This window comes from Sinocyclocheilus rhinocerous, unplaced genomic scaffold (assembly GCF_001515625.1).
Source record: "Sinocyclocheilus rhinocerous isolate Xijiao unplaced genomic scaffold, SAMN03320098_v1.1 scaffold857, whole genome shotgun sequence".
NCBI lineage: Eukaryota > Metazoa > Chordata > Actinopteri > Cypriniformes > Cyprinidae > Sinocyclocheilus > Sinocyclocheilus rhinocerous.
This window is the reverse complement of record NW_015632715.1, coordinates 260,945-278,335: the sequence shown is the minus strand read 5'-3', so window position 1 is coordinate 278,335 and position 17,391 is coordinate 260,945. Positions and strand designations below refer to the sequence as shown.

The following is a 17,391-nucleotide window of genomic DNA, read 5'->3' as shown; positions in this document are numbered from 1 at the left end:
AGACGCGCACTAGAGGCGGTTTAGCCAATCACAACACACTGGGCTAGCTAACCAATCAGAGCCCATCGCCTATTTCTGAGGGAGGGGCTTCATAAAAGAAGGAAATGATCAGCGCGTTTCTCAGAGAAGGGACAGAGCGGTGTGGAATAAAGTTAAATTATGTGAAAAATAATGTGTTTTTTTAAAAACGAACCATTAAAACATGTTAGACTGCACCCCATAAACACAATCAAGCCTAGAAAAAAAAACACTGAACCACCCCTTTAAATTAATTGTAATAGAAATATACATAGACTACTATTCAAAAGTTTGGAGTCTGTATGTTTTTAAATGTTTTGAAAGAAGTCTCTTATGCTCACCCAAGGCTGCATTTATTTGCAGTGAAAACTTTTTGAATTTAAATATATATTAAAATGTATTCCTGTGATGCAAAGCTGAATTTTTTCAACAATTACTTCAGTATTTAGTGTCACATGATCTCTCAAAAATCATTCTAATATGCAAAATCTGTGCTCAAGAATAATTTCTTATTATTATCAATGCTGCTTAATATTTTTGTGGAAACCAGGGATTTTCAGGGTTCTTGGATGAATAGAAAGTTCTTTTGTAACATTAGATGTCTTTACAGTTACATTTTATCAATTTAATGCATGCAGGCTGAATAAACATATTAATGTTTTTCAAAAAAAAATTTGGTAGTATGAAATGTATACAAATAAAAAACCAGCAGTTGGAACTTGTGGGGGGGGGGGAATCACATAAGGCTTCCTTGTGTCCTAGTAAGCACCTGTAAATAATGCAGTGTTAGAGACAGACTAAAGGAGAGAAGAGAGAATGAAGGGTGTGCAGGTGTGCAGTCAGACACACCAGTCCTGCCACAAGTCGCACACCGATGCTAACTGCTTTTAGCACCTTACACATGCCACCGTGTGTGCTGCCTGTTATGAGGTTAAATATTTTACACAGGCACGCTGCATATGTATAGCTCTGCAACACCTGTTCTTCAGAGCCAACAGCAGCATCTGCTACACAGCTCATTAATGACTATACAGATACACACCAAAATTTATTAAACGAAAAGCACACAATGTGTATTTTTCTCCTATCTCTCACACCTTTTGCTGTGCGTAAACCTTTATAAATTCCCCTTTGATTAGTGAAGACTGTGTTTTGCAACTAAAATGACATACAGATAAAGTTTGATCTAAGTTTGATCACAGACATCAAGATGGTCATTAAGAGCTCAAGATGAAACTTAATCAAAGAGACTGTTTAAAGAAGGGCGAATAAGAAGAGGTAATGCTATCATCAGTCATCATTCCAGCATTACCTGCTCCAGTTTTTGAGCTTTGAAGATGGCCAATAAAAGCTGCCGTTAGGATGAAGTTAAAGTGATTATCCGGGTTTATATTGGGTTAGTACTCATTGGCTTTAAATTGCTCTGTCTTGAGATTCCCTTTCATCTTTACTGCTGGAAATCACTGTTTTCCTGTTGTCTGAGTAGGTTTAAACATTTACTCTCTCTCTCTCGCTCTCTCTCTCTCTCACTGTGGATGTTTTCCCTTGGGAACATGAGAAGAAACAGCTCAAGGAGTGAATTTCAACTAACTAGCAGTATAGGTAAAGAATTAGACGGTGAATCAGAAAACTATTGTCAAATCACAGCCAATGTTTGTGCATTTCCATACTAAATGCACAGAATATAGACACGTGCACTCACTATGGAAAACAAGATATAGGCAAAACAGAAGGCCTTACCTAATAACTTGAGTTTTTGTCAACCTGTGAAAGATGTGTAATTACACACAGTGTTCTTGAGTATCTTTTCATTCATTTTTAACATAAGCTTTTTGTCAACAAGTCAGCAGCTCAGAAGCTTCAAATTACTATTGCTATTCACTCCAAAATATATTTTTTAACTTAATTTAAATGTAGACAGTGGTACCACATATTGGAAATGAGATTTCTTCACATGGAATTGTATCAACTTTGTATTAAAGCTAAATTGAGTATGAAGTGTCAAAGCAGCTCAAAAAATAAAAAATAGCTAGCAATAGCAATAAGCTAGCATCGCTAGAATCAATAAGCATAGCATCACACAAACAAGCATGCTAAACTTTTTTTGTACTGTATGTAACACATGGGGATAGCAAAAAGGTAATATCTGCACAGTTACTGACTATTCCCATCAACGTATTTCCACTAAAATCATGAGCTTGAGGTATAGCATTCTCCCATTGCAAATTTTAGTAGTAGTAAACTCTTTCTTCATATTCCTATTAACTTTCAAAGGGATATTGATTGCTTGGATGGTTCTAAGGTGTGCAGTAAATGTACAGCTTTTAAGCAGTTTCAGATCTGTCAACCACATTACAGTTTTATATCACTTTGCCAAATTCTTTCAAAGGTCCTTACAACATACAACAGCAAAAGAACTGAAAACCACACAAGTTACTAGTGACCAATTATTAGCTCTAAAACAATGTTTTGGAATTAGAAACGGAGGCTTGGTATGAGAAAACCTGAAAAAACTTGAAATAAATCTGAACAATGTCTTAAGGTGTCATAACCGTGGTTTAAGCTAAATAATTTACTCTGTTCCATTGGATTATTGAAAAATAATAAACACCCAAGTGAAGCGAAGTGAACCCTCATTAGTTATTTTTAATATATTAAATTATAGTAAACATAACTTCTTAGTAATGAATTCCAGAGGTTTTAAATACCTGCTTTGTCCTGTTGTGGGACACTTACTCAAGATCTCATTTTCCATACACTGCGCTGCACCAAAAGTATAGCAGTGGAAAGGTGAAAGTGGTTGTGTATAGAGTCCAAGTGCTCATTGAGAAAAGCGATGTATACAACAGTCACAAGCCAGCATTCTCAAACTAAGCACACTTTTCAGCACTATGGTAACTGCCAAAACTCAAGATAAGTTTTGCCCTTTTTCATCTCGCTTAAAAACACATTAAAAACACTTAATTTCAACATTTATCCTGCCCATCCAGTCTCATGCATAGCATGCTGGGAACTAGAAATCCTCTCACCATCCCAGCATTAACGGATTAAGTAAAGTTCTATTTGACAAATTTAGGTGAATTGCACACAATGAAATTAAGGTGATAAAATGTTTGAGAACTGTGTTCCATTAGCTTATTAAGTATATTGAACAAGCAGCAATTTTTTTTTTTTTGAGCGTACAGAGCATGGACTTTCCATCCACATAGCAAAAGCACACACAAAACCAATCGTTACATCCCTGAACACTCATCGGGAGACTCTGAAGTAAACCTCTGACAACAGCAGATCTTCTGTTTATCAGAATCAAAGTCGACAGAGAAGGAATCCATATGCTTTGATTTTATTTGGCATTCACCCCCCGAGGCTATACTCTAATGGTGAGCATGGCAATACTGTTCTTTATCTGGTCAGGTAGTGCCAACGTAGGAGAAATTAGCACGTGGCACACAGCAGGCATACGCCACAGCATAAAGCTACATGAGAGCATTGTGTGCCAGCTGTTCTGATGACAAATACTAGCATGACAATTGTGCAGTTCGCAGGCATGCATTTTTTGGGGGGGGAGAAAAATGATTTGGTAACACTTTGCAACAAGGATTTATTTGTTACCATTAGTTAACATGCTGGGAAAAACATGGTGTAGAAACTATTTTCACAAAGAAATAGCTAGTAAAATGCACAAATAATACAAAGTAATGGCAAGTAACACATAAGTGAAATTTTTAAGTAGAAACACTGAAATAGTATTTTCTAGCAAATGTACTCCAATAAACAGTTTTATTTAAACTTTGAAAAATGTTTGTTTACAGTGCATGAATTGACAATAAACAATACTTTTATTCATCTTAATTATCATTCATCTCAACATTTACTAATATATTTAAAAGAATTTTATTAACATTAACAAAATTTAATAAAAGTTTACATCGTTAGTTCATGTTAGTTAATGCATTCATTCATGTTAACAAATGAGACCTTATTGTATAATTATCATTCATCTCAACATTTACTAATATATTTAAAAGAATTTTATTAACATTAACAAAATTTAATAAAAGTTTATATCATTGTTAGTTCATGTTAGTTAATGCATTCATTCATGTTAACAAATGAGACCTTATTGTAAAGTGTTACCCATGATTTATAAAGCACCAACAGACCTCTTATGAGTATCCAAATGTACAGTGGACAATCAGCGATTTGGGAAATTTGGTAGCATTTTATTTAAATGTGTCCTTCTTAAACATCGCTTGTATGTATTATAGTAATAAGAGTAAATTATCCATTATAGTAACTAACACTAAAGCAAATCATACACCTAAATCCACAATAAGTAAATGTAGTTTATTGATATTCCTCATCTACTGGTACAACTGAACATGTAATGGCCGTGACCATATGAGGTCATCAGGGATGAAGACTAGATGTGGCATGCGCGCGCGTGTGTGTGTGTGTGTTTATGTCTCTAGCTTTTGAGCCTTCACTACAGATCAGCCCCATCTTTCCAGCATTGGAGTGTTTGCGTCCGAGACCACATCATGCCCTGGTCGTGACACCATGTTAATGGGATCCACACAGGTGACAGGTGAAAGCAGCACCGCTGGCAGTTGACAAATCCCCACACAAACACTCACAGACTTATGACAGCACTGAAGGCAATGGACATCCAAACACACCTCATCCGTCTGCCTGCTGAACACTGTCTACAAACACACACACACACACACTCACACATGTGGCAGATGAAAACACTGCTGGCATCAAAGCACAAATGCTGCACACATCTCAGTGACATGCGAAGACAGAGATTTTCACAGCTTGGTGGCACATCTGTCAACTTTTCGAGGCAAATATTCACTTTACACACACACACACACACATACAAACTGCACTCCTTCCTCTTGCTTGTCTTCACTTCTATTTAAAAAACAAACACATTTTAACAAACAATCCCAAATGAGCAAATCAAAAGCAGTGCAGCCATTACCACAAAAGCTGTTTTCAAAATGGCGTTTTAATTTAGTTAACATTTAAGAGAACAGCACAGATATAATAAAGTCCACCTGGCTTCATTTTACACATGTACACCAGTCGTCATTCTTTCTCCCATTACAGTCGCTCACGACGAATCTCTCCCATAGTGTACAGTTACATCAGCAGAGATTACAAAACGATCCCAATGCAAGTTTCTTTTCATAACTCTTTAGTTTAAACCAGGATGTGTAAACAATCCGATAACCCATAGCAAAAATGTGCACAGTACATCAAACCAGTATCTCGATGAACAGTGTTTCTGCAAATTACAGGAACTAGAATCAGTTTTTTGTAACATGAACACGTTGTTGACTGCAAAGCAGTAACCTTTGGAATATCATAATATTATCATAATACTTGCAAAAATTGGCTTGTATCTATAGGAAGTAATTTACAGCTAATTTATGACTTTGAGAGCATGGCCTGGAGAGTTGCTAGTATTTTTTGCAATATTTAAAATAACATAATATCCATATTTATAAAAAACCAAATTATAATAAAATGAAATAATTCCTATTTTAACAAGAAAAAGCTCAATTATATAATTCTTCATGTTAAAAAAAAAACCTGTGCTTAATCATCTCATTCTTCTGTCTTGATCTGGAACCCGTGCATGGCAGTCAAGGGCTCTGCTGTATGTGAACACACCAGACAAAGACTTCACAGCAAAATACAAAGGCAAAAACAGGGACTACACACAGTGCGTCTGAACTATAATTAATGCTGGACGCTGCAGTGCATTAAAATGGGTTGGTGATGAGTGGAGGCATTCAGACAGAACAGAAACATCCTGTTTTGGACATTCATCCAAGGTTTCATTTACAGGGGTAGAATGTGTTGCTGTTTGGAGGGGTCAGTTCTGGCGGTACGTAGCGAATGTGAAGCCATCAGGTGAGTGAGCGTCTGCGAAACACCTGAGGGCTGGAAAGATTGCGAATTCTCTCCGTGCAAAACACCGCTCTGAACACTCAAGAGTTTGAGCTGAGCCAAAGATGGCACAAATCAGAGAAAACAACAACAACACTTCAACAAACACACACAAACACATATGCTTCTCACACAGTGCAAATAGGCTTTTTTGTTCGTTCTCTTGATCTCGCCTTCACTCTCATGACCGTATTTACCCTGCAGTATGTACAGAGAGACGCAGAAGAGAGGATGAGGTAACTGGATGTGGGATATTCAATCTCAAGTGCGTCTTCTTGGGCACTTTTCTTCTTTCTTTTCTTCCTCATTCTCTCTTCACTACAGCCCCTTTCCTCTGTTCCCTTGTTCCCTCATCTCTCTGCCATTCCCTTTCCTACCTTTCCATCCTTCTTTATTCCTCCTTCTCTATTTATAGAGGCTCATGGTGGGACTCTGGTACATGCACATATAGGCGTCACAGAGAAGTCTGCGTGCATAGCCCTGGATGTTCTTGGGGTCCAGTGCGTGGAGTTCCTCCGGGGTCATCTTCAGGTAGGCCCCTACTTCAGGGCATGGGGAAACCTGTGGGATGTTAAACCCGTTCTGACCGCCTGCCACCAAAAACAGAAAAAAGGGGTTAGAAAAAAAAGTTGAGAATTAAAGAATAGTGAGTCTATTTATTATTGTGACTCAAGAAGTGACAGTTTTATTACATTTATATTAGATTTTATAGAAATTATATTAGATAAAAAGTCCTCTGTACCATCACGGTCAGCCATACTATCGAAGAATAGCCAGGCCGAGTCTGCGGATCCGTATTTGACAAAGGCGACATAGTGGCTTGTCTCAATGCAGAGCACGGCAAACAGCTCCATCTGCTGGTGAGGGTAAGATCCCTGTCTCCAAACCGATTCGTGTAGCTCTTTAGGGACAGATAACTTAACATACCGATGAGACTTACGCCGTGGGTGCAGATGTACCTAAAGTTGCAGGAAGTGAACACATATACAGAAAAGACATGTACACATAAATTTGCACAATCATGTATATTTAACCACTGAAAGGAACTACTATGGATAAGAGTGTTTCAGCATTATTCATTTGGAAAAGTCTCCATCTAGTGGATATGAAAGGTATTGCAGAGAAGATAACAGAATGTTCTTAGAGCTAGAAGAGCATGTTTGTGTCTGTGTCCTACCTGTGTATTGCACTTCTCGCAGTACTGCTTGATCTTTCCTGGCGTGATGTCACAATCTTCATAGCACTCTCTGCATTCGTAAAGAGCTAAGCCACCACAAATTCGACATTCTCTAGGAGCTGACAAAAACATTTATATAATTTTCCTTTAAACACAGAACAAAAATGAAGCACAGCCAGAATGATGCATATTACAATAATATTAGTTCTTTATCTCAAACACAGATACATTACTTTGGTATGTGGAATGTTATTCTAATACCAGCACAAATCAAATCAGTTACTGAACTGACTCACTGTCATCTAATAGATCGGTGATGTCAAGCTCCAGAGAAGGGAAGATCTTATTAAACATTTTAAAGTCCTTCCCAAAGCGAGGCATTTGAATTATAAGGCAAGAAGGGGCCTGGACAGAAACAAACAGACAAGAACATGTCAGTACACTTCATTTGTCCTTGCACCACACTAACCAACATATTTGGATGTGTAAATTCTCCTCTAAATGCATCTTTTAATTCTCTTTTAATTGTGTGTTTTTTCTATGTGCTTATTTGGGAAAAATTCAAAATTTCACTTTAAAGCAAGCATGCATTAAATTGATCAGAGGTGACAGTAAAGACATTTAAGATATTACAAAAGGTTTCTATTTTAAAAAATGCAGTTCTTTTATACTTCCTATTCAAAGAATCTAAATTACAATTTCACGATATTATTGTTTTTACTTTATTTTGGATTTTTTTTTTTTTAAATGCATCCCTGATGAGCATAAGAGACTTCTTTCAAAAACATTAAATCTTACCAACCCCAAATATATACAGTACATACGGAAAAAAAAAAAAGAAAAAAAAAGATTTAAAATGTTTGTTTTTTTTCATAGCAAAATAAAAGAAAATGTTGTAAAGAACAATAAAACATGGAAGTGAAAGTGGCCTTTCCACTAATTATGTTGTTCACAGAGGAAAGATCCAGAGCATGCCTTGTGTACATACCTCTGCAAATTTGAGATCACTGTTGATGAAGGACCACTCCAGAAGTTGCTGGCTGGTTGGCACCAGCACTTTATCTTTCTTATCCATAAAGATTTGATAGAAGTAACAGTCCTGAACCTTCTGTCCTGCAGACCTGCAAATGATACAATCATGTTTTTACAAAGACAAAAACACCACTCTTTGATAATAGCTTTGTGGAGCTCCCGAGAATGCTGATTCTAGCATGGATTTGAAGAGTGTGAGAGGCGCACCGAAGTTTGAGAAGAGGGTCGACTCTCAGGATGTGATGAAACAGGATATTGAGGAACTCCTCAGGATCTAAACAGAAAGAGAATGCCTTGCTATGTCACTCAACACAGAAGTTTTGATATACTGTAACACATTTAGATAATACTATGGCAATCAATCAAATTAAAATAATTTATTACAATTCATCTCACAATTATTTTGTAGTTAATATGTAGATCATCTTGAAAGTTTTATTACTTTATTTATTTTTTTAAATATAATAATGTTTTTTTTTTTGGTGTTGAACATATCTAATTATGAAGTCCCACTTTATATTAAGTGTCTTTACTTACGTCAAAAAAAAAAATTTGTTTTTGTACCATGCATTTTTGATACACGTAATATTAGGGACACGTTTCGTGGCATGGGCTAGGGGTGCGTTAACAGTGTTATTATAGATAAAATTACAGAAATTATATAGAGATGTAATTACATCCAGTTTTTATTTTATTTTGTTTTAATAGAAGTACAATGTAAAAACATGTATGTATATAATAAGTGCAGCTTATCAAATTATTAATTTAAATGTTAGTACACAGTAGTTAAAGGCACTATAAATAAAGTACAATAAATAAATATAACTTTGACTACTGTCACATAAATACACAGTAAAATAAATATTGTGCATTTAATACATTTGGCGCTCTAGATCAATGTAGAGTGTTTTTCATTTTTGAGTGCAGTAAATGAGCATTCTTATAAAAGTTTATAACTTTATCTCTAACTATTTACTCTTCTTTTATTAAGAATGAAATGTTCTCTGTGTCATAACAGGGCAGTGTGTGATAACTTTATAGAAGTACAAAGTGGACATAATAGATGCAACCTGTGTTTAAGTAAGTTTGCACGATGTTCCCTAAAACAGCAGGAGGTATTCAAGATAAAAGATCCTTAAAAGCTTCTATGAAGTAATTGAACTTTTTTTTTTTTAAATCCCTCCCAAACTACTTGGTATCATAATAACAGTTTCTGAGGGGATAGCGTGTTCTCAAAAATCTAAGAACAAGTGATGACATAATAACATTACAAGAAATCTGACATAATTATATTACTGTGTAGCTGAAAATATTATTTCTTAATGTTTTCCAACCAGTACAATGTAGTATAAACATTTCCTGTAAAAATCATATTGGTGCACCTCTAATAATGGATGTTCTACCCTTCTGTGTTGTTCCTCAAGATCACAGACACTCAAAATGAAAATATCACAAAAGCTAATTTGATTTTCACACAGTGCCTATCAGCTTCTGTTTGCACCCCTAGAGGGCAGTATTTCTTTATCAATACATTTCTTTTGAAAGACACTGAGGCCCTGTCCACAGCTTTTTCTGGTCCACAGGCAAAGGCAGCACCAGGGTAATTGAACTTTTTTTTTTTTAAATCCCTCCCAAACTACTTGGTATCATAATAACAGTTTCTGAGGGGATAGCGTGTTCTCAAAAATCTAAGAACAAGTGATGACATAATAACATTACAAGAAATCTGACATAATTATATTACTGTGTAGCTGAAAATATTATTTCTTAATGTTTTCCAACCAGTACAATGTAGTATAAACATTTCCTGTAATGTCATAACAGGGCAGTGTGTGATAACTTTATAGAAGTACAAAGTGGACATAATAGATGCAACCTGTGTTTAAGTAAGTTTGCACGATGTTCCCTAAAACAGCAGGAGGTATTCAAGATAAAAGATCCTTAAAAGCTTCTATGAAGTAATTGAACTTTTTTTTTTTTAAATCCCTCCCAAACTACTTGGTATCATAATAACAGTTTCTGAGGGGATAGCGTGTTCTCAAAAATCTAAGAACAAGTGATGACATAATAACATTACAAGAAATCTGACATAATTATATTACGGTCATACTGTGTAGCTGAAAATATAATTTCTTAATGTTTTCCAACAAGTACAATGTAGTATAAACATTTCCTGTAAAAATCATATTGGTGCACCTCTAATAATGGATGTTCTACCCTTCTGTGTTGTTCCTCAAGATCACAGACACTCAAAATGAAAATATCACAAAAGCTAATTTGATTTTCACACAGTGCCTATCAGCTTCTGTTTGCACCCCTAGAGGGCAGTATTTCTTTATCAATACATTTCTTTTGAAAGACACTGAGGCCCTGTCCACAGCTTTTTCTGGTCCACAGGCAAAGGCAGCACCAGGTCACTGAAATCGAACATTTTTGAAAACGCCTGCCAGGGTGAAGATTTTCAAAAACTCCGGTTGCAGTGTTATCGTGTAGACAGCGAAACCGGACTTTTTGGCTTGTGGAATGACGGAGCCTGCACTGTTATCTCCGCCTACTGGAAACTTTTTCAGGCTTCTGATTGGCCAACATGGCTTTACGGTTGAGATTATATCACCACCTGTTGGTTTGGCATGCTCTTGACAGTGCTTCATAGCATGCGTTTGCGTTTTCATGTGGACGGAGATTTTTTTTTTAAACGGAAGAAGGAAAAACTCAGTTTATAAAAATACCTGTGTACGTGTGGACATGGCCTGAGACTATTCTCACCTTTCTCTTCTGAAGTGAATCCTGACGCTGCCTCCACTTTCTCCAATATCCTCCTAAGTTTCATGATTTTAGTGGCGCACACGTAGCCATGTCTAACAAATTCACACAGATTAATAAAAGATTACAACCAGTTCTGTCACAGAGAATGAGTAAAAGGGAATATTTGGATGAATGCTTAATTGTAGAATGTTTTCATTCTGTGCCACTCACATTCGCAGTGGGTTGACTATTTCTGTGCGCAGTAAGTCTTGTGTCTCTTTGTAATATTCTACATCAGTCTTAGATCTTGGTCTCAGGAGCACCGTATCCAACACAGAACTAAAGGAGAAAAGACTGACACACAGAAAGAGACAAAAGAATATTTACAAATTTAACATTAAGAAATCATCTTTTATGCAAATGTATGCATTGCAGTAGTGTTAAACAAATGTAATGTGTAATGCATAAAGTAATTCCTGCACTTAACTCTTTGTAAACACGTGTATGTGTGTGTACATGTTTTTCTATCCCAGTGGGGACTTAAACCTGAATAAAACACCGACTCAAGGGGACTCGTGTCACCGTGGGGACCTAAACTGAGGTCCCCATGGGGAAACGAGCTTATAAATCATACAGAATTAGTTTTTTTGAGAATGTAAAAATGCAGAAAGTTTTCTGTGAGGCGAAGGGTTAGGTGTAGGGTGAGAGAATATACGGTTTGTACAGTATAAATACATAGTTCAGTCATGAAACGCAGGCTGACGGGTTGTTAACATAACCGATGATATTCAGAGAGTTAAATGACTTGGCACAAGCTGATTATTCACTAGAGATTCCTGCAGCGCACTTTCAGAGTTTCTCTGAAACCGTCCACCTTCCCCAGCTCCACCTGTATAGATCTGCTATGGGTTATTTTATATGCTATTTGTGCAGCAGCAGTATGTCTTAAATACTCACGGCACCATATCGCCGTATGCATTGGCAGTAGCAAGTTCCTGTACTTGCTTGCAGCAGCAGCAATAATCTACAACTACAGCAATAACCAACAGCAGCAGCAATTCAGCAGCAGCGTAGCAGATCTATTCCGCCAAGACCAAATACTTTAACACTGTTATATCCATCACCATGCTAAAATCTACAGAGAGTCGTCATGACTGAAAACACATTATGCCTATGGAGAGTCCTCACTTTTGTGTGTGTAAGCCAGTGTGTGTTTGGGTGTGTGTGTGCTCACCAGAACAGAGTAGAGTCCAGATAGCAGGAGTTGTAATGTCCTTGTATTCCTTTCTTTTTCCCCACCATCACCTCCAAACCATCATTTTCTGTCCGAGGAGGAGTGTTCTCATTAACTACTTCGCTTAGGTAACCACCAAAAGCTGCAGGAAAAAAAACATATTGATCAGTCATATCGATTAAGTACAATGTAAGCTTCAGTGCACAGAAATAATTTTTAAAAAAGTGTTCTGACATCAACATGTTAAGATCTACTGTCAGTGCAAATGTTAATTGCTACACAAAATAAACTTCAACATAAATATACTTAAAAAAATTTAAAAATACTTCAATATAAATTATGAAAACATGCTGTTTTCAATGTATAGCCAAAATGTATTTATAATACATAATACTAGTATGACATAATCACTTCCTATTCTCGTCTGTGTAAAGTTTAATTCAAACTGCTTTGTCATGGTGACATATGCTTATGCATGATTTACAAAAAGATACCAGAAAAAGACAACTATAAGTAAAGCAGTTTACATGGAGATAACTACACCTACATGTCTGCAATGCACACCAGTTCATCCACTTTAAAAAGTATACATACAAAGGATTTTGAAAACTTTACAGATCAAAAAATAAACATTTATTTAATTAAAACTCATGCTGGAATGCTGGTTCATTTACTTCCACTGTTATGCCAAAAGTATATTTCTCTTGTCCGCGTTCCACTCCAGCTCATGGACAGACTGTGTGCCGTAATTTTTGCCATCAGAACAATCTGCTGTTGTCTGCACACTATCCATGTGCAGCCTGATTTTTTTTTGTTTGTGTGGAGATCAAATCACATCATCAGTATGTACTAGTGATCTGAGCCTCAAAAACAAAGTGCATACTTTGCACAAGCAGAATGTGTCTTTCTACGTTCAGGGCCAACAGAGTATATTTTTACAGGCTTGTGCTTTCAATTATGCACTAGACAGAGCAGAACACAGAAAATTAAGAAGAGTGTTAATGTAACTGCAATTTTTGCTCTTAAAAAAAGTGTTTTTTTGAAGATAAATCAACATTATGCTGCAAATGCTGTTTATAAAGCTTGTACAGCACTGGACATTAACATTACATATCCGTGAATCTGGTTTACTGTAGGCCTATCATAAGCATAGGAACATGGACTCTGACAATTAAAGTGTGTTTCTTACCTATGGAGTTGCATCGTTCTATGGGGTTGGGTGAATGATGTAAGGATGGAAATCGTGAGTCAGGCCTGCAGCACTTCAGTTTGACAAACAGAGCTTTCTTTGGTGGACACGTAAAATAACGAATCCCTTTAAACGTTCCATCAGTGCAGCCCACACATTCCTCCTCCTAAACACACACAAAAGAAACACATAAGAGAGTCATTACAGAGTATGATTTTTTTAATGTTTTTGAAAGTCTCTTATGCTCACCGAAGATGCATTTATTTGATAAAAAAATGTAGTAAAAACAGTAATATTGTGAAATATTATTAAATAATATATATATATATATATATATTTTTTTTTTTAATACATTTTAAAATGTAATTTATTCCTGTGATATCAGCCATTACTCCAATCTTCAGTACACATGAGATTTCCTTTAGAAATCATTCCAATATGCTGATTTGGTGCTCAAGAAACATTTCTAATTATTATAAAGGCTGAAAACAGTTTTGCTTTAGAAATTGTGAAACATTTTTTTCAGGATTCCTGATTATTTAAAACAGAAATCTATTGTAATAATGTAAAAGTCTATACTGTCGCTTTTGATCAATTTAATGCATCCTTGCTGAATAAAAGTATTAATGTCTGAAGAAAAAACCTCACTGACCACAAATGTTTAAATGGTGGTGTATTTATATTAACTTATAGTTACAGTACAGTACAGCAAACACATATAAACCTACTTACCAGCTCTAGCCCAGCTAGCGGCTCTTGAAGTCCTGGAGGTAGACCAACCCAGCGGATGACCCCACACAACGGTGGGTTCTCTTTAACCTCCACCAATGACCCGACCTCTAACCCTGGCTGGCTTTGTGTTGGCGACGGAGGCCTCTGGACAGGAGTGGTAGCAGGTGGCAGGACCTCTTGCTGCTCCCCCATCACTGAGCCAGCGGACAGGGAGAGAGGGCCGTGGCTCATGCTCCCACTGGGGCCAACTTTGTGGCTCAAGCTAAAGGGCAGGGAGTGGAACTTGTTATCATTGGACAGTGAGGAGGGTATGGGCGGAGCTCGAGAAGGGGACGAGCTTGGGTTGAAGTCTGGGGGGGTGTCCGTCAGGGATTTGGCCGGGTCCTCGCCGACTATCAAGAAACAAAGCCAAAGAAATAAGAGGCTGTACCTAGAGGTCATGATAACCAGATGATGCATCAGTGTGGAGGACCAGAAATTGTTTAACCAATATAAACTGATCAGTTTACGTCATCATAAATGGATTCAATGGATTCACAGATAATGTTTCAAAATAGCATCTTCAACAATCATCTGTCATTAAGGAGATTTACATTAATATACTGCCGTTCAAAATTTTGGGGTTCTTTTTTTTTAAGTTTTTGAAAGACCAACCCAGCGGATGACCCCACACAACGGTGGGTTCTCTTTAACCTCCACCAATGACCCGACCTCTAACCCTGGCTGGCTTTGTGTTGGCGACGGAGGCCTCTGGACAGGAGTGGTAGCAGGTGGCAGGACCTCTTGCTGCTCCCCCATCACTGAGCCAGCGGACAGGGAGAGAGGGCCGTGGCTCATGCTCCCACTGGGGCCAACTTTGTGGCTCAAGCTAAAGGGCAGGGAGTGGAACTTGTTATCATTGGACAGTGAGGAGGGTATGGGCGGAGCTCGAGAAGGGGACGAGCTTGGGTTGAAGTCTGGGGGGGTGTCCGTCAGGGATTTGGCCGGGTCCTCGCCGACTATCAAGAAACAAAGCCAAAGAAATAAGAGGCTGTACCTAGAGGTCATGATAACCAGATGATGCATCAGTGTGGAGGACCAGAAATTGTTTAACCAATATAAACTGATCAGTTTACGTCATCATAAATGGATTCAATGGATTCACAGATAATGTTTCAAAATAGCATCTTCAACAATCATCTGTCATTAAGGAGATTTACATTAATATACTGCCGTTCAAAATTTTGGGGTTCTTTTTTTTAAAGTTTTTGAAAGAAGTCTCTTATGCTCACCAAGTCTGCATTTATTTGATCAAAAATAAAGTAAACCTGTAATATTGCCTAATATTATTACATTTTAAAATATCAGTTTCCTATCTGAATACATTTTAAAGTCTTCAGTGTCACATGATCCTTCAGAAATCACTCTATGCTGATGTGGTGCTCAAGTAACATTTCTTAATAGCAATATTGAAAACAGCTAAAAAAATCTATTATTTGATGAATAGAAAGTTAAAAAAAAAGCATTTATTTGAAATAGAAATATTATATATTTATATATGTGTGTGTGTGTACTGTCACTTTTGATCAATTTAATGCATCCTCGTTAAAAAGCAAAACAATTTAAATCTTGCTGACCCAAACTTTTGAATGGCAGTGTTTACTAAAAAAGCTTAACCAAAATATGATGTCCTTTCAAAGCTGATTAGTGATTTTCTCCTCACTGAAGCATACACATGAAATGAGAAACATTGGGCTACAAAAAAAGTCACCACTGGAAGAATGACAGCCTGGTGAATGAGAATGAAAGCAGCACAGGCCACACAATATGAACCCCTTAACTAATCACAGACCACCCCTGCAACATTCTCCAACAGTGCATGTTAGTAAAGAGTGGCATGAAATATGAAATTATTACACAGATGAAAGCAATGTTATAAGGAATACAGTCTGTGTTCAATGGCAAACACACACACACATTCAAACACACAATTACACAATGGATGAGTGGAGATATACCAAGTATGCCTGATACCAAAATATAAAAGGCTTTCACAAATCATACATAAAACTGGCCACAAATTCTAAGCATTCTATGTGTGCTTCAATTAACAAATTAATGCAGTTTTCTATAAAAAAGATCACAAATACAAAATAAATAATTACTTTAACTGACTTCAACGTGAGTAAATTAATTACTCATTTACTCATTATTCATAGTCATTAATTACTCCTAACTTACTCATTGCCTTATAACTACATTTAGTTGAAAACTGAATGTGCAAACACAAATGACTGTATTACAGAACATTCAGAATGACACCTGAGATGTTTGATTTCTGATCAATGATGTCATGCTATGAGGTCATGTGCCACTCATGTCATAAGGGCCTTTCGCACCGCTTTAGTTCCAGAACTAAATGTACAGTACTAAAGTACTGGGACGATTTTGCGCGAACTATTTCCCAGTACCATTTAAAGGGTTGCATTCGCACCGACAGTGTGTACTAGGAAGTGACGTAAGCCGGTCGACAGCGACGTCATTTGTGCGGTGCCTGCACTTCAGCATCCGTCCATCTATCGCTGTTCTCCATACTTGCGAAATAAGTTGACACATAGTTTACAGTATGTTTACACGGCGTTTTAAATCATGGCGGGTGAGGGCGTTTTCGTACGAGTTTGCCCAATCAATGTCTACTTACGTCACGGGTAAGTTGTGCTGGTTAGACCCTGCTCCGGAGTAGGAGCTAATTTGGTTCTCGAAAAAGGCAGTCCGGTACTAAAATCGCACCGCACCCAGTTCCGGCGGTGCGAAAACGGCAAAAAGTGGGCAGTTCCACAATTAGTTCTGGTACTATGAAAAGGTTCCCGCTGTGCGAAAGGCCCTATAGTGAACCGGACTCCTAATAAAAGATCTCAGCAGCAAGTTGCCTTTTCAAATCACTGCTGATGCACTGATTAACATGTGATTACTTATTCATGCCAAGACTATTAAAAGTAACTAAAGTTGAGTGTGGGCTAATTTTAGGCAAGATATTAGCAGGAAGGCACCTTGCTGTTAAGATGTTTATTTTTAGAGTTTCCCAGCCTTCCATCTGTATTGATTATTGATTACCTTCATCTATGTACCATGTGCTTTTGGCTTTGGACTGGGCAGGGTGATCAACCGAACTGCCATTTAGCGTATAATAAAACTCAGACTTGCTCCTGCTGCCAGGCTGCAGGCCTAACCCTGAATAAGAGTTACGATAGGAAGACAGTAAACAGTGTGCGTGTGTGTGTGTGTGTGTGTGTATGTGTATGTTAGACCAGTTTAAGTGTT

At 37.2% G+C, this 17,391-nt stretch overlaps 1 protein-coding gene across 1 annotated transcript in view; it reads right to left on the bottom strand.

Annotated features, from left to right (window-relative positions):
- Positions 1-5,017: 5,017 nt before the first annotated feature.
- cyld (cylindromatosis (turban tumor syndrome)) overlaps positions 5,018-17,391 on the bottom strand; it is a 27,561-nt gene continuing 15,187 nt past the window's right edge. Inside the window, exons 6-17 of the mRNA XM_016555811.1 lie at positions 17,185-17,301; positions 14,092-14,483; positions 13,360-13,525; positions 12,171-12,312; positions 11,168-11,290; positions 10,958-11,049; positions 8,399-8,465; positions 8,148-8,280; positions 7,456-7,564; positions 7,160-7,278; positions 6,725-6,941; positions 5,018-6,572 (exon numbers count right to left, since the gene is read on the bottom strand). Of these exons, the coding sequence (XP_016411297.1) occupies positions 6,388-6,572; positions 6,725-6,941; positions 7,160-7,278; positions 7,456-7,564; positions 8,148-8,280; positions 8,399-8,465; positions 10,958-11,049; positions 11,168-11,290; positions 12,171-12,312; positions 13,360-13,525; positions 14,092-14,483; positions 17,185-17,301 (1,862 nt within the window). The 3' untranslated portion in view covers positions 5,018-6,387. The remainder of the gene's footprint in view (positions 6,573-6,724; positions 6,942-7,159; positions 7,279-7,455; positions 7,565-8,147; positions 8,281-8,398; positions 8,466-10,957; positions 11,050-11,167; positions 11,291-12,170; positions 12,313-13,359; positions 13,526-14,091; positions 14,484-17,184; positions 17,302-17,391) is intronic.